Below are 21,816 nucleotides of genomic sequence, written 5' to 3' on the forward strand. Positions count from 1 at the left end.
GGTTCTGAGGTCTGCTTGGGCTGTCCCCAGTGCAGCTGGGTGGAATGTGAAAGTCAGGGTACTTTTGGGGCTGGTGGAGCTCCCGGGTGCACATCCAGGGCCAAATAGGACGTTTCAACAGCCAAAGTAAAAGGTTCATAGACAAATCTCCCTGCTCCTTGGCAGTCATGGGTTCTCCTCGCTGCACACAGGGCAGAACAACGAGAAGGGGCTTTAGAACCCAAGCACGGGCAGCTTAACGGCATCTAAAGGCAGGAAAGTGGGCTGGGGACAGGAGACTGTAGGCATGCTGCGGGTGCCCCGTAACAGACATCCGAGAAGACGTGGGGACCAGATGATATAAAACAGAGAAAGTTATTGGTTAATGTGGATGACCTGACGCAATAGCGATGTGATCTAATTACTATAGAGAAAGATGAGTATTTTATTAAACAGTGATATGACTTTCCCAATTCTGAGTTCATTTGCACATTCTGCGAGTGAAACGAACGTAGCGAACCAAAACCACAGTCAACGGACAAGCGGGCGCGCTCCCGTCTGCTCTTCGCCCCTTCCGGGCCACCGTAGCGGCGGGAGGCGGGGGCGCGCGGGGGCTGTTGGGACGGGCTGTTAAGTTGGGCGCGGGGCGGAAAGTCGGCCCGCGCTGTCGGGCGGTGCTGATTGGTCGGCAGCGAGTAACGAACCGCGGAGAGAACCGCGAGCGGAGGCTCCTGAGCCAATCGGTGCGGCCGGCGCCTGGTGCCAGGCCGGGCCCTGAGGAGGCTCTGGCGGGCCGGGCCGGGCGGAGCAGGTGGGCAGTGGGGCCCGAGCGGGTCCTGTAGGGCTGTGGGCCTGGGGGTAACCGGTCAGCTTCTTCTGAGTGACGGAGGAGCGGTGAGCTGAAGCCGTGTGGGATTGTCCAGGGAGAGCTCCCGGCCTTTTAGGGTGCGTGCCTGCTGCTGTTGATGCTTGAAGTCCCGGCTGGCAAAGAAGCAGGAGTAAACTTTTCAGGGCTGGGGCAGGCGGGCCGGGCTGTGGCTCCCAGCGGCAGCCCAGCTCAGCTGCACTCGGGTTTCTCTCTTTTTTTCAATCATAAACTGTCTTGAAAAGAAGCTCGTAGTGCCACACTGCGCGTAAATTACCTTGTTCTCAGGGAAGCGGCATTGAATGGCATAGGTGGGGTTGGTCTCGACTTGGAAAATGACCTCTTGTATCATATTAATTATTGTTATTTTGCCAATTAGGTGCAGCCATGCAAGAAAGCGTGCGTTTTGCTTCCTCAGGAGATGACATTAAGATATGGGATTCTTCATCTCTAACTGTGATTGAGCAGTTCAACCCACATACCTCTCTGCACCCCGTCAGCTCCCTGTGCTGGGCCAGCAATAGTATCCTTTACAGTTTCAGCTGCAGTTCTGTGGGTGTTCTGCAAAATGGCACTGCATTTCTTTTGTCATACAGTGTCTGTGAATGACAGGCCTGATGTTGGACCAAACTGCATGAAAAAAAAGCTTTTTTATGCTATTCATCTCTGTGCTAAAATGATTTACAAAATAAACTCATGCTATTAAAGGCTTCTGGAGAAGTGTGTCCTCCTTTAGGAGTTCAACACACATTTAGCCTGAAGACACCGGGCATGCAGATCTGTGCGATTACCCAAATAGTTTGGAGTAGGGTGCAGAGCCAGTTTCCTTGCTCTGCATTTGTATACTAAAGGCTTTTCTTAGAACTTTGTCCTACTTAGTGCAATAAAAGGTATTTTCTTTCTTTTTGTACGCCCCCCCCCCCCCTCCATACAGAGAGAGACAAACTAGCAAACGTATTCATTGTATTCCAGGAACAGTATGACTAACTGGTTTAATTAACATTTATCATGAGTAGGACTTCTCATTCAGTTCTTTTGCTCTTTCAGTTTGTTCTGCTAGCAGTGGCAGGCATCCCTCTGAACTCCAGTGATGAAGGAACTTGTACTTGGGGTGGTGGAGTTAAAAAGGAACATAGGCTGGGGAAGCTGCCTTAGCAGGAAGGAGCTGTTAAACAGTATCTGCCAGATATTTCTCCTCCGGAAGAAACTGCATTGCTTTGTACTGGGAAGCAAGGGCTGCAGACACTGTGAGAGCTTAGCAAAAGCCCATTAAATAGCCTTATGTTTCTATTTCTGTGCCCCTTTGAGGTGAAGTACTTCAGATTGTTTAGCCCATCTGTCACCTGCTCAGTAAGGAAGACTCGCTGTTGCTTGTACTAATTGAAAGTATGATATGGTTATTGTCCATGACTTGTCCCCAAGATAGCTTCCTGGTCAGTGCATCAGCTGCTGGGGATAAAATCATTGTGTCAAGCTGCAAAAGTAAACCTGTTCCACTTTTTGAAATAGCTGAAGGAGTAAGTATGACGCGTGTGTGTGTGTGTGCCCAACCCACCTTGCATATTGTTTGCATCTCATCTCTTCTGCACACTGATTATCTGTTTAATTTCAGTAGAATTAAAAGTTCTGAAGCATTTGTAGGGTGAACCTTTGGCACTGTAACTCTTCAGAAAGCCAGACTTGGTTTTGTCAGCAATCACTGCAATGACTTGTTTGCATTCTAAGCCCTTCTAATGGTTCTCCTCAGGTAGCTACTGGAATGCTCATTTACGCTGGAAGTTCTGACAGTTGTGCAGTGCAAATCCTTACAGAGGTGGAGAGTTTGTCACAGAGATTCCACCAAATCTGATGCGAACCCAATGTGATCGTTTTCAGTTTAACCATGTCAATAATTAGATGGATGTGCATGTGTGTGTTTCTTTACTGCAAATCTCAGGAACTTAAAAGTGAATTTTCAGCATGATAGAACTGAATAATTTGTCCTTGCTGTAGGTCCAGCGCTGAGATTGACATTTTTTTTTCAAAAGCTGATTATGTTAAAAAGAAGCACTTTGTGGACTTAGGAGGTTTGCTGCTTTAATATTCTTTGTCATGTTTCGGGAATGTGAAGTACGTGACTTAGACAACTTCTTAATATTCTAAGGTGTTTTTTTTTTTTTCCCTAGACTTAGCAATTTCTTTTAAGGAGTCTGTACCAGAATGGAAGTCTATGATTGTACTTCAGAGAGCTCTAATTGAAAGGGAAAATGCATTTTGAAGGAAAAGATTCTCAAATAATTTAAAATGGGAATAGGAGAACGTAGTGTTGGAGAGTTGATTAATTAGCATATTTAAACATCAGTGTATATTAAACATATGTCCAAACTGGGATGGATTTGGAACGTTTTGTGTTTGACAATGACTGTGGTGTACCAGAAGTCCCATCAGTCAGTGGGGCTGTGTGGATTCATGAAGATGAAGACACCATCATTGTGCTTATAAGCAGATTTGAATGAGTCTCTTAATTAACATACAATTTTTCCTCCTTCCCTGTCAGGCGAAACAGACGTGTATGAGCTTAAGTTCCAGTTCTTTGTATGTTGCCAGTGGGGGCCTTGATAGCACTGTTAATATTTGGGATCTTAAATCCAGAAGGGTTCACCGTAGCCTTAAGGTAAGCTTGTCTGTGGAGTTACTGGAGTTTACAGGATGTCCAGAATTTGTTGCCTCTTGCAGTAATATAATTTCTCTGTCACGTATCTGTAGGATCAAGTTCATAGGTAGGAGCTATGATGTCTTTGTGTCTCATTTAACTTTCTGTTCTTTACATGTGGTAAATTGCAAACTTAATAATCGTGCTTAACTTGATGACTTCAAGGTATGAGTCTATATTATATTTAAATATTTTTCGGAATAGTCTTATTTTGAGAACTTCAACTGATGGTCTCTGGTGCTTTTCCAAAGGAAGTATTTTGGATAATCACTGATTCTGATACTTCAAACCAAAAAGATGCTTCTCCATTTCATAGAATCACATGATGGCTTAAGTTGGAAGGGATTTTAAAGCTCATCTCCAACCCCACCAGCTCAGGCTGTTTGCAGTGCCTGATCCAACCTGGCCTTGATGACTCCTGGAATGGGCACGGACAGCTCTCTGGGCAGCTGAGAATTTCCACCCTAACACGTAACCTGAATCTCCCCTCTTTTAGTTTAAAACTGTTGTCCTGTCACTATTTGTAGGATTCTGTAGTAGAGCTGATGTCAAGCATGGCACGTTATGTGAAAGTGCATATACTAAACTGAGGGCTGGTTGTCTCTTTTTAACCAATATGAATTCTCCAAATACTTCTATGATGTAAAAAAATATATTCAATTACGCATATATTTCCATGATCCCTTCAGTAGAAGGTTTGCCTTCATTTAGGACTGTTATTAACAATGCTATAGCACAGCTGTGATTTAAAAACAAAAACTATGCCTTGTTCTGAATGTCTTACCCCTTTTCCTCCTTCCCTCTCCCACAGGATCATAAAGATGAAGTTACATGTGTTGCATATAATTGGAATGATTGCTACATTGCTTCTGGATCTTTGAGTGGTGAAATAATCTTACACAGTGTTACCACCAATTTGTCCAGTACTCCCTTTGGTTATAACAGCAGTCAGGTAGGTTCTGTATTCACTTACTGTTGTGTGTGAAGCTTTAATTTGCATGTAATGTTTCAAAATTTGAAGCATGTATCAAGAACTGATCTACTTTTGAAAGAGTTGCCAGAATGGTGGTGTTTCTTTTTTTCTTTTAAGAGTACCTTCGTGGGAAGGAAAAAAAGCAGATCTCTGTGTATTCCAGACTTAAGTTATTGGTATCATGGAAGTGCAAACTTAAGAGGTGTAATGCCAGATTGCCAGTTTTCCTTAGCACAGGTCTGCCCTTCCTGAGTCAGGTCTGGTTCAGTGTTCTCCTTTCTCAACTGCCGATACCTTATTGGTTTCTAGAACTGCAGCAATTTCCCTTAGTGATGTTGGGGCATCGTTGTCCTCTTGCAATGGTCTCAGATTCTCTATTACTTAGTTGGATGGCTGCATATGATATAGAATTCTGTTTAAACCCTGGGATTATGCCCTGCAGACCTGGGATTCCCTCTAGCAGAGGAATTCCCTCCCCCTTGCCCATGTTATTTTCCTTGGGACTGCCCACTACGCCATCATAATGCAGAAGCTCCAGTGCCTGAGGCTTATAGATCCCAAAGGCAGTACATGGAGTCAAGTGAGCAGCCAGCAGTTTCATGGAAGGGTGCTCATATGTCTGAGGGCAGCTGGCTGGTGGTGTCTCCACCAAATCTCCCCCTGCAGACAGCAGGGACAGCAGGCCAGCAAGAGGTGTGCACAGCCCCTCAGTGCTGTGGCGATATTATAGCAGCAGGAGACAATAAAGCATCATGTATCAGAATAAGCAAGGTCATTCATAGAGAGCTGGGAGGCTTGTTTACAGCTGCAGAGCAGTTCTTCACAAACAAGTTTCTTCTAGCCATGTGCACAAGCTGGAGGCAGTTTACTTGCATTCTGAAGCTAACATGAGCCCTTTCTCATGGGCCAGTCACCCGTTCAGGCCACGATCTGTATTTTTCCACACAGGAGGTACCTTTACTTTTATACCATTTTCAGCAAATTTTATTTTATAGGCTCTGCTGCCTCGAGAATGAACTTCTGTGCATCTTAAGACTGAACAAAAAATAGTCAGTGTTACATACCAAAGCAGGATTTCAGTATTCTATTCGATGTGTTGTCGCTGTGATCAGGCTAGGTAGCCTAGTTTGTAATTTATCCAAATTGATTAGATTTGCATCTGAACAGAATCATCTGTACAGTAGAGGACAATGTAAGCCAATGTTTGAAAATAATATGTTTATTTAGTCTGGAGATTAATATTGCACAGCTGCTCACAGAGTAAGAGCAATGGGATTTTGTACTACCTACTCTAGGTACTTAAGTGTGCTTTTTTGAATGACTAGTTTGAAGGAAAACTATGAAAGACAAATACAAAGCAGATGTACTATTGAAGGGCCTCAGCAGGGTTTCTACTGCAGTTCCTTTTTGCAGACTCAAAAAATATTGCGGAATTAGTGAGTATCATTAGGGTGTCAAGGCTTGGTATCAAGGCTTCTGCAGTAGTGAAGGAACTGTTGTCCCACTGGGTGTTCCAAAATGAGTTCTGTCAGTGACATTTAGCTCAGGAACGGTGAAAATCTTGTGCTCTGGACATTATTTTTCTTTTTTTATTGAGTCACTTTCATAGAGCTAGGAACTGCCTTGGGTGGGCACCTCTGTAGTGGGGAATACTGTGATTGTGCCATAGATTTCTATTACTGCAACAGCAATTTTTAGTCTGAGATTGCAGATGGAGTAGGAAGTAAAATTTTTCTCTTATCTAGCCTGAACAATATAACTTGATGAGGAATGCCTTATGGCTTTACAGCATCACAGATTGTGGCGTATTCCTGCTGAAAAATCTCCATTAAATTCAAACCCTACTTTCAGGTGCTGCAGCATCTTTGATCCATCACCGTAGTCTTATTCTTATATTGAAGCAAAATTGTACTTCATGCTTGGCTTGATCTTAAAAATCCATCTGTCTAGTCACTTCATTTTTCTGATTTGATTGTTGCTGTGAAAAACACGGATGTGAGACGGGGACTGCAGGAATATCCATGGGTGGATTGAAAAGCTGAGATGAATATCTGGAGTGGGGATTGTTCTGCTAGTTACTTGGAAAATTAAAGAAGTTCTGGTGAGGATGATTTGCATCAACCTGTTTGATAGATTCTACTCTTTCCACCAAGAAGTGATTAGGAGTAAGTGATGCAGTGAATAGCTATTTTGGCAGATGAAATCAAGAGTCCTACTGCAAAGCTGAGTGACCTTTTAAGATGGCTAAAGATCTCTGAAGTGTTAAATCAAAGTAATTGCGAGCACAGAGCTACTGTTCGCTTTCTAAAGGGCCTCTAACATGTTTTAAACCGGGACAGTTATTTGATTGCAGTCTTAATTTAAAATGGAATTGAGTTGTAATTTTGTAATGTGATGACTACTTGGGTGTCTTGGTTTATCAGCTTATCTTGTGTGCTAATAACGATCTCCGTTCTTTTGTGCCAAAAAGTTTTAGTTTGGTTGGGGAGTTTAATTGATACTTGCAGGGGATTGCAGGATTAATTGTGCAGGGAAACAAATATGTGAAGCCTTGGGTAGTTCTGTTAAAGACATTTAAAAAGCCTCTACTTGATTTATAGTTTCGGGGCACAGTTTTCTGAGAGTGAGCTTGAATAGATACACGGTGTATTGTTCAGCTTGATCTTGGCCAAGCTGCCTGGCTTAGTCAGGGTCACCACTCCTTAGTAACTTTTTTACAATTGGGGAATGTGAGGTCAGACTAACCTTATAAAATTGTGCTTGTCTCTGTTTGATTCCGAGTGATGGAATGTAGTTGCCTTGCCAGTTAATTTCTGTAATTGTATAGACCCTACAAGTAGTAGAATAGCCCAAGGTTGCAGTGCTTTCTGTGACTTTAAACAATACTCTTTTCAAATGAGTATTGGCCTATATTCTATTAATTGATTTTGATTTAGAAACATCTTTGTGCTTTCTTTGAGTTCAGTCCTTACACTGAGTTGTTTGCAGATCCCATAATTTGTCTTTGCTGTTGGTATTCATTAAGACTACCAGATTCTTATCTGCTCGCTGTTGTGAGGTTGAATTAAAGTTTGTTTTGAAGCGTAATGATTGCTCAAGTCTTCTGTGCCTTGTGCTGTTCTCCTAGCAACAGGATTTAGTTGAGCTGTTTGAACAGCTGGCTGATTTGTAAAGAGATGTGATGAGTTTTGGTCACCTCGTATAATGAAATAGCCTTAGCTTTTTAAACTATCAATTGGCTTTACAGCCTCCTTCTCGCCTGTAAGGCTCACTAAGGTGAAAGGAGGTAGTGTAGGTTCTTTATCTTTAAATGAGATAGTCGATAACACTGGACAGCTTTGTGTTTGGATTTGAGCATGTCATTTGTTTTCCAGCAGTGGAAAACCCTGAGTGCAGGCAATCCTCAGTGATGGGCCAACCATTTTGTGAAGCGTGCTTTTCCTAGTCTGGCTGTTTTACTGTGAAGTGTGAAGGTAAAAGGCACTTTCATTTCCTACAGAAAACCTTTTTCAGTCACAGCTAAGGCAAACAGATGCGCGTGGTTTGTGGTGCAGTGGCTGATGGAGTGTTGTGAAGAAGGCTTTGTTTTGTCTTTGCCAGTTCAACACCTTATGCTAAAATCGTTTCTGGAAGTTCTGTGCGTGCAGAATTCCCGGGAATTCCCGGGAATCCCCGGGAGCTGTACTTGAGGTGCGATGAAGCTTTCCTCGTATCTGCTCCTTTCCTTGTAGCCTTGGCAGGTTTCGCACCGAAAGTGGCTCTTAACAAATAATTGCAGCTTTCTAAATAATCTTGAAATGATTTTTCCTGCTAGCTTAGAAAACAGACACCCACTTCTATTCAGTGATATACTTAAGTGTGTTTGAGTTTCAGCCGCAGATTTAAGCCTCCCGTTTCCTTGAGTGTGATTTAGCAGTTGCATTAACTGCAGAGAGGCTGACGTGATCTGTGACAGTGAGGAGTGAATGGGAGCTTTCCTCCCACCTCACATGTCTGCTGTCAACAAAAGTTGAACTGAAACTGCTCTGAGGAAGTAGGACTTTAATGAGAAGCGTGGAGTAGAGGTAATGCGGGAAGGGTATGTCATATGAAAGACATAAAAACTGGGCCTGAGGAGAAGGAAAATGAGAAAAGAAAATAGGAGGCTTGAAAGGGTAACAAGGAGAACAAGATTTGAGGAGAGCTGAGAGAGTAAAACTGGTGGGCTGGAGGATGGAAGAAGGTGAACATGCAACATGAACAGATGCTAGGGCAGTCAGGAAGGGATTTTTAAGTGAGAGATGGAGATGTTTCTCATGTAGATCATGTAATTCACTTACTCTATGGAGATAAATTGAAATATGCTGATTAAAAATGTCTCCATCATGCCTGGTAGTGGTTCATGTTATATTTTAATTGTGTGTGTCCTACTTGAACACACAGCTGAGGGCAGCACTTCTCTGTTCAGCTCCTAGGCTTCCGGTGAGACATGCAATACAAGTGCTAGGAATTATGTTGGAGGCATTCAATCCAATAAATATCTCTGGTAAAATGAAGAGAAAATTAAGTCAATGTCTAGTACAGTGCAATGTGATGAGGATTGTGCTAGAAAGTAGGATAGCTCTTTTTGTGAGAGCGCTGTCAGACAAGCTGATGGCTCTCATCTGTCTGGACTTGAGTGAAGCACTTGAATTTGTGCCTTTTGTGAAGATATTTGAGAAGATGGAGGTTAGAAGAAGAATAGGGATGGGTAAGAAATTGACTCTATGAAAGAAAACAGGTAATATTGAAGGAATTGTTTTGATTTAGGTATCATTAGGAAACGTTCAGTATGTTGTTCAGTGTGTTCAGTGGTGGTTATGATAGGAAAAATAGAACTGCTTCTGAAATACAGGTAAGTTCTTGTATTACATTGTCTGGTGGTAGCAAGGCTGCATGTGATCAAGCCAGACATACTATGCTGTTTCAAGGTGCTAGCTCATAGGGTGAAGTCTCTTGTGCAGGACCTTCATGTTTGCATAATCAGTGGAGGGGGGAATTAAACTTAACTTTGTTCTTTTTTTGGGGGGGGGATGATGTATATGTTGACCTCTTATGTACTCAAAGTCAGGACACTTTTCCAGTTTTGCTTATTTTCTGGTCCATTATTTTGCTGATCAGGGCACACGGCCCCCAGACAGTAAAAATGGAATCATAATGCAAAGTGAACTTTCCATTTGTGTGTATAGAGAGGCCAGCCTTTGTAGAGTAATCTAGCTTAACGTCTGTATTTCTAATATGTGTGCTTAAAGTAATTTAGTGATGTCTAATGGTGGTATTAATAATTGTGTTTGCTTTACAGCCTATTCGACATTTGAAATACTCATCCTTTAAGAAATCCTTGCTGGGCAGTGTTTCTGACAGTGGAAATGTAACTCTGTGGGATGTAAATACTCAGAACCCGTATCGTAATTTTGAAAACACTCATAAAGCACCAGCTTCAGAAATCTGCTTTTCTCCAGTAAATGAGTTGCTCCTTGTAACTGTAGGTTTGGATAAAAGAATTAATCTCTATGATACTTCAAGTAAAAAGTGAGTACGTTAAAGACCTTTGATTTTTGTTGGACGTGAACGTTTTGTGAGCTGAAAAAGCACGTGCAGCTATGACATTAAATATTTAATTCAGGCTGCGTCCAGAGTGGTTGAAGTGGTTGACATATTACTGTTGGAGAGCCTGTTCCTGCCTTTTCTTTCAATTAAAATGGGAACTAATTGAAGTGCTGCATGAGTGACCACTTGCAAGTGCTTAAGTGTGGGCTTTTCTTATTGATGGAGAGCAGTTGGATTCTGTGGTGGCCAGTACAGCCTGTGAGGACCTGCAGCCACCTGGGCTTAGCTTGCCTGTTTTTGTTTGCAATACAAGACATACCTGTTGTAAGGTGCACTGAGGTGCTGAGCCTTAAATGTGGACAGGGTATTGGACGAAAAAGAAGGTGATGGGACTGTGAAGTAAGAGGATGGGGTAACAAATGGATATATGCAGTGTTGTTGCTGCTGGAAGTGATGATTGCAGTAAACCTTTGTGTCAAAACTCTTGCTACGAAAATGAAATCTTTTGGAGCACGTGCAGTTTGTCATTGATTAAGCTTCAACACTTAGTGTCTAAATGACTGTTCCCTAAAGCATTTAACTGAATTTACTTGGCACTGGAGAAGTGGAACCACTGACCCTGTTGAATTCTTAAAGCTATTTTTTAATGGGCACTCTTGAAAAATCTAATCATAAACATCAACGTTGTGATGTAGAAGTCTGAAAGCTTTTTCTGTTCTCTCTTCTGTTTGAAGATTACTGACAACAATAGTAGCAGAATATCCTCTGACAACAGTGAACTTCATGCCTGATGGTACTACTTTGACTATAGGAAGCTCCCGGGGAAAAATCTGCCAGTATGACTTGAGGAAACTGACATCACCAGTGAAAACAGTTGTTGCTCACAAAGGCTGTGTGGCATGCATACGTCTTCAGTTCAGTAGCAGTTTTTCCAAGGTAAAAAGCAACAACAACAACAAAAAAACAAGAACCCAAACCAAAAATTTTCCTTTTTATTATTCAACGTGTAGATTAATAAAAGCAAAATGTAAACTTTAGATCTGAGAAATGTTAGTAATGAATTTCTGAGCATTATAAATACCAGCAAAGGTGATTCATAAAACGTGGAAATGAGAACTTTATAAATGGCTCAGTCTCGTGTGAGCAAGGAAATGTTAGTGACGTTTTTTTTTTCTCCTAATTTTCAGTGTAGAAATGAGCGAAACTTTAATCTTACACTTCCCAGTGTGAATATGTTGCCATTGCAGATCAGTCTGTGGCATCTTAAATGGATTTGCAGACAGTAGCACAAAGATCTGTACTAACCCCTTTTACTTCAGGGGAAGACACACAGCAGCCCAGCTTGAAGTATTTTGCCTGTGGAGAATTTGATTAAATAGCATAGAAGGCTTAAGAGGTCCTTCCAAGACCCAAGGAGGCTCTACTTGATCCAAAAAACACAAATGCCAACCCACTGGAGGTGGGGGAGAATGTTTGAAGTGTATTTTTTTTTTTAACTGCTCTGAGACTTTCTTCTTCTTCCAGCTTCCTAGTTGCTGGTGTTCGACTATCCCATTGCAATTTCTACTTGCTAATAATGTAATTTCTTGTTTCTCCTATGTCTAAGCCTAGGATCAAAATTGGCTAGTACCAGTTCATTGTTACCTTCACTTCCATTCTCTTGCTGATCCATACAGCATTCATATAATAATGCAGAAGTTTCCCGTATTCTTTGAAATTACATTAAGATATATGTATATTTTTATTTGTAAAGGCATATCCCCTAGGTAAATTTTGCATATTGAACTGATTTTAGTTTTTGAAACAGAAATAAGCCAATATTCTATTTTTACTTCTAATTGAACAGGTAATAGCTTCTCTTTGTTCTTTTTTTTCCTCAGGCTAACCTTAAAGGTTCTTCAAGTAAACCTGTATCCAAAAGAACAGAAGTCAAAGGTGGTAGTAATCTTGCAGGAATTCCAAATACTGGCATCAAAAATCTAGCTTCTCAGGCATCAGCAGCTATTTCCTCCCATGTGACGCTGACAAATGAGAGTAAAGGGGGAGAGGTTCTTCAGAATAAAACAGGTAGTGTCTTCTTCCTACTCTTATGTATTTGCTGTAACATGGAAAAGGGGAGGAATATTTCATGCTTTGTCCATTACGATAGAAAAATTACATGGAGGGAGGGGCATTTATTTCAGAGATGTATATATATGCACATCTGTACATTCTTCAGCTTCCCCTACTACATTGGGCAGGTTTGAGACTCTGGGAGATGAATCAGGTCCTGCTTTAGAAACTCTTGCTTCAAGTCCAGAATTTTAGACTAGTTGTATGTATGTAAATATTAAAGGAGAAGGTTCTGTGGTGGGACTCTTGTGTTTTGCTTTCTTGCAAATTATCCTTATGTTCATAATGTGTCTTGTGTCACAAAGTCTGTATGGAATGCAAAGCTAATGATTTGCAATTCTATTAATAAACTGGGGGAACAGACCTCATCGAAGAACTATACTAAATGTATGTGCAGGAAAAGCAAAACAAACCCACAAAACAAAAACCCGAGTGAGAACTGTGCTGTATTATTCCTAAGTCACACACAATGGGAAAATGTTAAATATAGTTGCAAGTACGATTAGTTGTGTAACTGTACTTGCTATTTTTGCTTCAGAAATTAACAGGTATTTTTGGTAAGAATTCTAAGTGTTACTCTAAAATTCTGCCAATGTGTGAAATGTGCTCTTAATTTCAGTTAATTCAGGAGTTCTTAAAATATGGTCACATCAGTAACAGTTTGATTCTTGGAGACTCCTCAAAGCTGTTTTAAAGCAACAACACTTTTTCCACACTTTTTAAATAAGAAGAAATACATTTAGCAACACTAATTAGGCAATAAGCCACTGCAGACCACAGGGACGTGTATTAATGACCTCCCTTGGGCACACAATGAATTATGAGGTAAAGTAGAATGATTCCTAGGTACTCAAGAAGAGTTGCTAATCAACATTACTGTACAGGGTGGAAAATTTTATTTAATGTAAAAAAAATCATGTCTTATTATCTCTTATTGTCATTACATGTTGAAAGTGTGATGGCCGTTACCCCTTAATTAGGAACATTCATAACAAGTTAATGTTTTAAGAAAATAAAGGTTTGTCAAATAAGACGTTTTCTGAAATGAAATATTCAGCTTAGAAAGCAAAGGAAGTATGCTTAGGGAGATATGGTCTTCAGACTTCAAAATGGGATTGGATGAGACCACAAACAGCACTTTTTTTTTTCTGTGGAAAACCTAAGCCAAGAAGATAGAATTTAGCTCTGTAGAAATAAGGAGTATTCAATGAAGTGATCTAATAGCATATGTAAATTAAAACAAAATGAAAACAACCACCTGTTTGTACAACTTAAAAATGGACTGATGCTTTATGTCACAGATTCCAAAACGTATTCAATGTGTCACAGAGTCCAAAAGTATAAATTAATTCAGGATGTGATATTTGTATATGCTTTCAGCAGACTTCCCATGAGCTTCAATTGAATGGCCATCCTCCACTTTAGCTAATTCCTGCATTTAGATGTCAGTGAACTAGTAAGCATACACAAAAGATACCTTCCCATTTTATTAATCTTTTTCCATGTACGTAAATCTTCTGTACATTGGGACACGAGTTGATATTGCACTTCTGTTTGACTCATAGTGCCTTGTGTTTAATTAACTAAGAAATGCCATCCAATACATGCCTCACAACTGTCACATGTAGAGTGGAAGATGTATTATATTGTATTTAAGAGAGTTTTCTTAAATGTGACTCAGGTCCCAGTTTAGGCATATGCTTGAATGTGATTAATTGTAGTCATCCACACAGTTACATTTGGATCACTTGAACAAGTAATCCTGTTTTGAGATGTGGCTGTAGGTTTATGAACTGTTTTAATTTTAATAAAGTATGTACTAAATAAAGCTTTGGTATTTATAGGCAGTTTTTTCATAGGAGATTTATTATTGTATTGACTGGTGTGTTTTGCATAGGTCTCAAGCAAAATAAGGACACTGTTAGAGATAAGAGTTCAGTGAGGGTGGAGTTGCATCTTGCTTATACTCCCAGTTTAAAAGAGTAGGAAATGATGACAATTATTTGGGTGGTTACGTTAGCAGTTCAATTCACTTCTCCATGAACTCCGGACTTAAAAACTGTAGCTTGAATAATTACCATATGCTGTTTATTTTTCAGTTTTGTTTTAAGATATGCTTCTGTTCTGCAGACAACTCTCCATGCTACTATGTGTCTCATAAATAACTTTCTCTCCTGGATTGGGGTGGGACTCGGGAAAATTTCTTTTGTGTGCAGCTGCAATCCCACTTTTGCCCCACTATTTCCTAATACTAGAAATAAGCAGACAGCATCCCACTGTTAGTAAGCTTTAGGGTAGATACTTCATGGAATTTCCCATAATGGCCAGTCCGAAAATGCTGGTAATCTGAATGTGATCACTGTCAATTACTAACTGAGCATTGTTGTCCTTTCAAGGCCTTCCCCATAGCTCCAGCTTAGATGTGATTCCATCTAAAGAAACAGATAATGGGAAAAATACAGATTTAAATAATTTTGATGACTTGGGTCGAAGTAGTTTAGGAGATTGGTTTTCTCCCATCAGAGAAGGTAAGTTGCTAATACTGAATTTACTTACAAAATAAATAAATAAATAAATAAAATTAATCTGTATTGCATTACATTTTGGCTTGTGTGTACTTATTTGGTCTCTTACTTTCTTTAATTATTAACTGAACACAATTCTATGAAAACTTCATAAATATTCATTTAATTAAAGAGCTGTATGTTCTGCTGTTTTTTAGATATTATTGCATCTAAAGGAAACAAAGATCTTACAGGAAAAGGAGATGGTAAAGATATTTTCAGTATGTTTTTCTTTCTGTGTGGTTGCTGGAAGCCTACACTTGTTCTTTTCTGCTATCTTTGTCATAACAAAGAGAGCTACCAAATAATGCAAGCAAGCAGTGAAACAAATGAACTTGTCTAATTTGCTGAGGAGTGAAGACACAACACGTGTTAATGGGAAATCACTAATACAGTCTTAAAGTGATTTTGTCTTCCTTTTAGGAGATTGGTAGTGGTGTATGGAGGCTTCTCTTATTTTGTTACTTTCATGTGGACAGTGACAGCATAAGGAGAATTTGGGAATTCGTTGTTTCGGTGGTTGTGTTTTGGGTGAGCTCTTTCTTGTGGATGTGTGGGCTTATTTTTTTAATCATTTCTTTGTGTGATTGTGACTTTTTTTTCTTTTTTTCTCTTTTAAAATTTGTGTGTGTCACCCTTCCCTTCTCTTCTCATTTTAGGTCTGGATTTTCAGTCCTACCTTTCAGGTTTGGATTTTCTCCCACCTTTTAGCACTGCCCTTCCAGTAAAAAGAAGCCCAGTGGGCAATAGCACACAAGCGATACAGTCTAGCCAGCTGCATGCACTAGTGGCATCTCCAATTAAAGAAGAGCAAGAACATCCAGGGACTGACATTAAAAAAACAGATCTTGGAAAACAAGAAACTAAAGAAGCCTTAAAGCAGGTATACTGTTTCGTTGAAGGAAAAATTCTTAAGCAGCCCAGCTGATCTTTTTCAGTTCTTTTCCCACTGACACAACCTGTGAAATGTTCAGTTTGAAGTCTGTTGGCCTTCTGCAATGCAGAATTTTCTTACATTCCTATTAAACTCAGATTACAGAAGTTTATGTGAGACAAAACTGGGCTAACTTTTAGAATAACTTTGATTTTTCTAAAAACAGCAAAAGCATCATTGATACATTGCATCAGTATGTTTCCTTATTGTTTATTAGGTCAAATCCAGTAGCTTCTCTCCCTATTCTCTCTGCCAAAATTCTTTTATGAGATACCATTGACATGCATCTGCTTAGACTCCTTCTGTTTTGATTTTAAGATGTCTGAGTTTACTGGGAATGATATTTAGAACTTTGGCTCAATATATTTGATGTGAAAGTTAAGAGTGCTGGTCTTTTTGCCCTCCTTTTTCTTTGTTTGCAGTTGAGGCAATTTGAGACATTTAAGCAATCAATGTTTAAGATGTGTTACAAGTAGAAAAAAAGCATTTATTTAACAGTAGTTTTATATAACCAAAATTATTTGAAAGTGATGCATTCTTGAAAACTTAGTTTTCAAGTGCAATTAGAGGATTATAATAGGTAGGATTGTGTTTTTGATTTTGATTTTCAGTTTTCAAAGTTGAGCTCAGTCAACGCAGAATCTGGAACTCTAAGTCCTCCACCAGCATCTACTGCTGTAAAGCCTCTTGAAACAAATGAGCGATTAGTGAAGAATATTCAGGCCCATCCTGCATATGATCTAGCAGTAAATGGTACTACCTCAACAAGTAAGTTGATTGGTTTTCTTGTGTTTGGTTTTTTAGCTCAGCTGTAGTTGTGGTTGGTTGTGAACTGATGTGAAACATGTGACAAAATGGAGTTAACGTTAAAACAGAACACTGTCTGGATTCTTCTGTAAATCCAGTTAGCACTCTTAGAATGTCTCTATTTGCCCATGAAAAAAAAACTTGCTCTAAATCTGTGTTTTTATATATTTCCTGTTAATTGTAAAGGTCCAAAGAGAACTTCACCTGTCACTACAGGAGTTGCCAACTCACTGTCAGAAAAAATAGTTGAAACCATTGGGAGTAGCAGACTAAATGCACCTCTGACATCAATCCAAATAAACTTCATTCAGAATATGATACAGGAAACACTGGATGACTTCAGGTACAGATATTTATGCAGAGCACTGTGTTTTCACGTGTTTTCTTAGTAAGATATTTTAACATTTGCTTTAGCGTATTTCTTACTCGCATTAGGAGATGACACCATGAATAACCTTAATCTTGAAAATCTAGGTATGAGACTTTATTTTGAACAGCTTGAGAGCCTAATTAGATTGATGTCTCTGAAGGTTTGTTTTATTTTTTTTTTGTGTGTGACTTTGCTAATAAATTTCCACAGTGACTGTTTGAATACTTCTTAAACAGTAAATTTGTCTGCATAATGAGGTCCTTGCTGCATTCGTGCAGCCCTGTGCTGACTTCTTTCCCTCCCCTGTTGTCTTAGCAGGACAAATTTCTTCTCTTAAAGTTGATACTGTGAAGAGCACAGTTGATTTGTTGGACAGTTGATTTGTGTTGGCTTTGATTGATTGTTGTTTGCTTTGCATGTGCAAGGTAAATCACTTCATATATTTCTGTTGTCAAAGCTTTGCATAAAAAGATTTTTGTGCTGTAAATCATAGATCCATAGAATACCCTGAGTTAGAAGGGCTGTGTAAAATTCATGGAGTCACTCTCCTTTCCTAAAACATATAGCAAACAGAAAGAGAGTGGAGAGGGTTTCTGGGCAGGGGAAGTATTGCTGTCTTGATGACAAGAAGCAACACAAAACAATCCTGGGAGGTCCATATGCGATGGATGTCTGTATCTGCCAACAGAAGAATAACTTGAATGTTGCTAACTGTCTTTGAATAAGACTATCATGTTGTAAAACTCTGCTGGGGATTTTTGGCTGTAATTGCACATCTGATTTTAAAACTTCCTCATGGTTTAAAATGCAGCCTATGGGGGTTGTGTTTCCTTTTTCCTTACAGTTTGTTTTTCAGCAACTCACTATTGGAAAATAAATTCTTATATTTGTACTTACAGTGTCTAAGATTCTAACAATGTATTTGAATAAAAAAAATCACTCATCTCTTGAGCTTTGTGCTTTTGGGAGACAACCAACATTTCTGGATTCTAAGCTGGCATCTCTGCTTAATATACATGAGGAAAATGTTTTGCTTCTAGTAGGAGTTCTGCAGCACAGTAAATGTGGAAATTGAAATTGAAGATCATATTCCCTTTTGGGTACGCTATATATTTTAGGAAAGGAGAATGATCCATTCGTGACTACTTAAGAAGTACCTTACTTTGTCAGACCAGTGACACCCAATAGCACAGTACTTATTATTGGGAATTGGCACTGCCAATCTTCAGGAAGAGCATGTGAGCTTGCCTGGCTTTTTATTTCTTCTCTGTTTTTGGAAGATGAACTGAAGCTACAACTTTATAGTACCTGATAAATATCTCACTGTGGTGCTTGTGATCCAGGAACTGAAAATCTGCTTCGTGTGGTTAAAATGAGGGTTAGAAGTTAACAGCTTGCAGGTGAAAAAGCCATCTTGATATTGCCATGGTTATATTTCTGTTTCTTAATGGAAAATGTCCTAAATGAAGTAAAAATCTTCCAGAAAATAACTTGCTGGAGGAGTCTGTTATGCAGTTTAAATGTTTTTAGGCTGATGTTTCATGATGTCACTAAGGTAAAGAAGTAGAGCTCTGGTTACTCAGGATTGGAGATAATTGCTGCTTCCTAAATAAAATTAAGCATTTTCCTTCTGTAATTCTTTCCTCAGAGATGCGTGCCATCGAGATATTGTGAATTTGCAAGTGGAGATGATCAAACAGTTCCATATACAGTTGGTGTGTATAAAGAGCATATTAACAGTTTTCAATTCTCATAATACCAAGGCATGATGGCTATTCTGTCAATACTGGAAATCAATTTTTGCTTATTAAGAACAAGAAAGTAAAGATGGGATATGAAGAAGGGAGAAAACATTATGAAATGGGATCTGTTAAACTGTTTGGTGCTTAATAAGTAAACATATGTGTTGGGTAGGTGTCCTAAATTGCATATTTCAGGTGTTATGACAAAAGGGAATCAAAGTTATCTGTCCTTCGTAAAGGGCCAAGAGCTGGGGTAAGTAGGAGATAGTGGAGTTATATAGAGTGCTTTACTTAGAGATTCCACATGCGTACTGCACTGTGTTCTGTATCCTTTAACTTCTTCTTTCTATGAAACTTTGTTCTTTTGATCTGCATCGAAAAGACCTTGTTTCAGTACTGAACATTTTAATGGAATCTGCATTAGTAGATTCTCATCCTAAAGAAATGCAAAGTAGACTTTGATAAAATATTCACTACTGTATTAATAATCAAAATACTGTATGTATAAAAAAAAAAAAAAGGAAAAAAAGAAAAAAAAATTTGCTTTTCTTACCAGAAGTTTAAAAACAGTATTATGAAAGCAGATGGGAAGAAAAATCCTGTATAGCTTCTTACTGAGGCTTTTTTTCTTTTCTCTAGAATGAAATACATGCCTTACTTGAAAGATATTCTGTAAATGAAAGCTTAGTAGCTGAAATTGAGAGACTACGAGAGGAAAACAAAAGACTGAGGACTCACTTCTGAAAGACTCCCACTGCTGACTTGGTTATCATGAACTCGCTACGTGTGGTGTGTTGCTTGTGACAGACCATCCGTCATCGCTGACGTATGGAGCCTGCTATTATCTTCAATGTGAATCTTTTCTAAATGGTATAAGATACTATATGTAATGATAAGATTTGTAACAGATGAACACCATACAAAGAAAGTTTGCCTAGGCATGTTTACAGTCTTGAAATACATCGTTCGAGTAGAGAAGCTGAAAGGATAACTGCTTAATCAGAGTTGTAGCGATATGTGAAGTGCCTTTCTACAAGCAAAACCAAAATAGGACGGATGCATTTTTGTATAAGAGTTTTTTGATACACCAACTTTTCTATCTGTTTCTGTATTTTATTGCTGTCAGAAACAATCACTGTAGCTTGCCTTTCAGGTTCTTGGAGGAGGAGAGAGAAAGCTCATCTTCTGCGTGACACAGAGCCTGTGGTATTTTGTTAATCTTACTCAACTGCCACCTCTTCAGACCTGAGTAAAAGCCAAGTTTGAAAATATTCTGAAATTCGGGGCCCATCCCCTTACTTGTTACATTTTAACTCTGAAATCTGTGCTTGTCTGCCACAAACTTTGTTGTTACAAACACTACTTCAACTGCATAATAAGGTTTTCAGTTTTATGACTTCAGCTACGAGTCTAGAAATCTGTTTTTACTCACACATGGATATTGTCATAGTTTGCCCAGTTTGAATGCAACCTGAGACTTCAAAAGCAATGTATATTCAACCATATAATGTAACACTGTGTGAATGCGGTCTTTCAGTGATTTAAGCACCTCCCCCTCCCAGTTTTCTTATACATTGAGGCCCATACTTAATATGGAGCAGTTGTGTTACGGTTTGGACAGTGATTTAGCATTATTGCAGCCTTTTTCTTTGAGGTCAGCTGCAAACCAAACTTAACGAGTGTCTTAACTGTATGATTCACATAACAAGTGGCATTGAGTGGAAATTATTATGCCAATTTAGTAATGTTATCGTAGTTGTATGTAAGTGCACTGAAGTGACGCTCAGTATCAAATTCTGACTGCTAAAGTTCATAGGAAATTTATCTTGGCCTTTTTTTTTTTTATGCCAAGAGATTAAATTCAATTAAAATGTCAATTTAATTTCATTTAAAAATGGAATTAAATTTTTTAGTGTTCAATTATAAATTCCTCTGAAAAATCTCTTCTAGGTAAGTGCTTTTTTCTGTTTAAATGGTCTGAAGCCTTCTTAATTTTCTCACTAATATTTTGTGGTTTCTTTTCGTGAAACCATTAAATCTCAAGCAAGGGAGGTCTGCGAATGTGGTGAGCTAATTAGGTGAAACATCAAGTGCTTAAAGTCATGGTGGCACTCTTCCACTAAATGAGAAAGCCATAATATATAATGTAACTTATTTTCAAATGTTTTAAAACTAAGTAAAAAAACAACTATATCTTTCCACTGTCTTAACTTCTTTTTAAAAGTTACTTTTTAATGTCAGTTAGTGACAAATAAAACCTCGTAACAAAATGAGGGTGTTCAAGTAGTCCTCAGTATTGCCGACAGGACTTTGTATGTCTGCAGTCTTACTGCTATTACCTTTCATAAGCTTTTAAATGTATTTCTGTACCATAACTTCACAGTGAAAGGACGTGGAATAGATTGAGCTTTTGTTTTTGTAATTTAACGCAATGTAGAGAACTTAAAAAATAATATTAATTTATAGGTTATGTAAGTTTAGTCAACCCATTAACCAGTTTATGAAGACAATAGGAGTTGTCTCAAAAGGTATCAAAAATATTACATTTTTCAACGTATTTTGCTGTGTTACCGAGTAACCTTGCTTAGTTGCATCTCTTGGTTTCTTCCCCAAGTGCTCTTGCTGGTATACCCAGAGGACAGCAGGGAATAATAGAGTATCTAGGGTATTTGGCTTGTAGATACTTTGTTTTCTTGACTGAGAACTTGGTCATGTTTATCTAAGTTTCCTAACTGAGACAAATAGCAACAGTGATTGGAAGGCTGCGTTTTGAACTTTCTCAACATTGTAGGGTTTCTTTTCGGTATCTCAGGATTAGGGTAGCACAAGTGGCCGCACACGCTGTGAGGAGATGTAGTAAGCTACCACTATAGGGGGGATGTTTTGCCTTGTACACAAATCTGATTTGTATGTTAAAATAAAGCTTGTTTTAACTTTTTCAAACAAAATACTGTGGCAACCTCTATTTTTTAAAGATGATCATTTAATCCTGTGGTCTTGCTACCTCGTAGCAGCCAGAATCCTGTCCCAAAGGATGTGTAAGTGACTGCTTCCTCTCTGGCTTCACCTCGCCCATCAAGTTCTTTTCACAAAAATATTTGTATTGCCTCATGATTTGGAGTAAAGAACAGATGTACTCTTCCTCCTTCCAGCTTGGAAGTTATTAGAATCGTGACAGAGAGATCATGTTCACAGCTAAAAATAATATTC

General features: G+C 39.0%; 1 protein-coding gene across 3 annotated transcripts; it reads left to right on the forward strand.

The window, feature by feature from the left end:
* The first annotated feature begins 712 nt into the window (after nucleotides 1–712).
* On the forward strand, nucleotides 713–20,414 carry NEDD1 (NEDD1 gamma-tubulin ring complex targeting factor). 3 transcript variants are annotated; one of them, XM_065742677.1, is made up of 15 exons: nucleotides 713–790; nucleotides 1,224–1,367; nucleotides 2,267–2,361; nucleotides 3,381–3,497; nucleotides 4,348–4,488; nucleotides 9,830–10,059; nucleotides 10,812–11,013; nucleotides 11,958–12,144; nucleotides 14,586–14,717; nucleotides 14,912–14,959; nucleotides 15,413–15,636; nucleotides 16,299–16,455; nucleotides 16,681–16,837; nucleotides 18,513–18,579; nucleotides 19,246–20,414. In XM_065742677.1, exons 2-15 carry the CDS (start codon nucleotides 1,232–1,234, stop codon nucleotides 19,348–19,350), a joined length of 1,998 nt encoding a protein of 665 aa, XP_065598749.1. In that variant the 5' UTR covers nucleotides 713–790; nucleotides 1,224–1,231; the 3' UTR covers nucleotides 19,351–20,414. The 3 variants fall into 3 exon arrangements, with proteins under 3 accessions (XP_065598749.1, XP_065598746.1, XP_065598747.1); XM_065742674.1 differs by lacking the exon at nucleotides 713–790 and adding an exon at nucleotides 829–873; XM_065742675.1 differs by lacking the exon at nucleotides 713–790 and having other exon boundaries at nucleotides 1,210–1,367.
* The last annotated feature ends 1,402 nt before the right edge of the window (nucleotides 20,415–21,816 follow it).

This window comes from Cyrtonyx montezumae, unplaced genomic scaffold, assembly GCF_038088225.1.
Source record: "Cyrtonyx montezumae isolate F1298 unplaced genomic scaffold, pur_monq_1.0 scaffold_3, whole genome shotgun sequence".
Classification (NCBI taxonomy): domain Eukaryota; kingdom Metazoa; phylum Chordata; class Aves; order Galliformes; family Odontophoridae; genus Cyrtonyx; species Cyrtonyx montezumae.

Excerpts from the sequence above, each read along its gene's own strand:
- NEDD1 (XM_065742677.1), top strand. The coding sequence starts at position 1,232 with ATGCAAGAAAGCGTGCGTTTTGCTTCCTCAGGAGATGACATTAAGATA. Across the intron at positions 14,960-15,412 it reads TCTTACAGGAAAAGGAGATG|GTCTGGATTTTCAGTCCTAC; the intron begins GTAAAGATATTT and ends TTCTCATTTTAG. Across the intron at positions 16,456-16,680 it reads AAATGGTACTACCTCAACAA|GTCCAAAGAGAACTTCACCT; the intron begins GTAAGTTGATTG and ends TTAATTGTAAAG.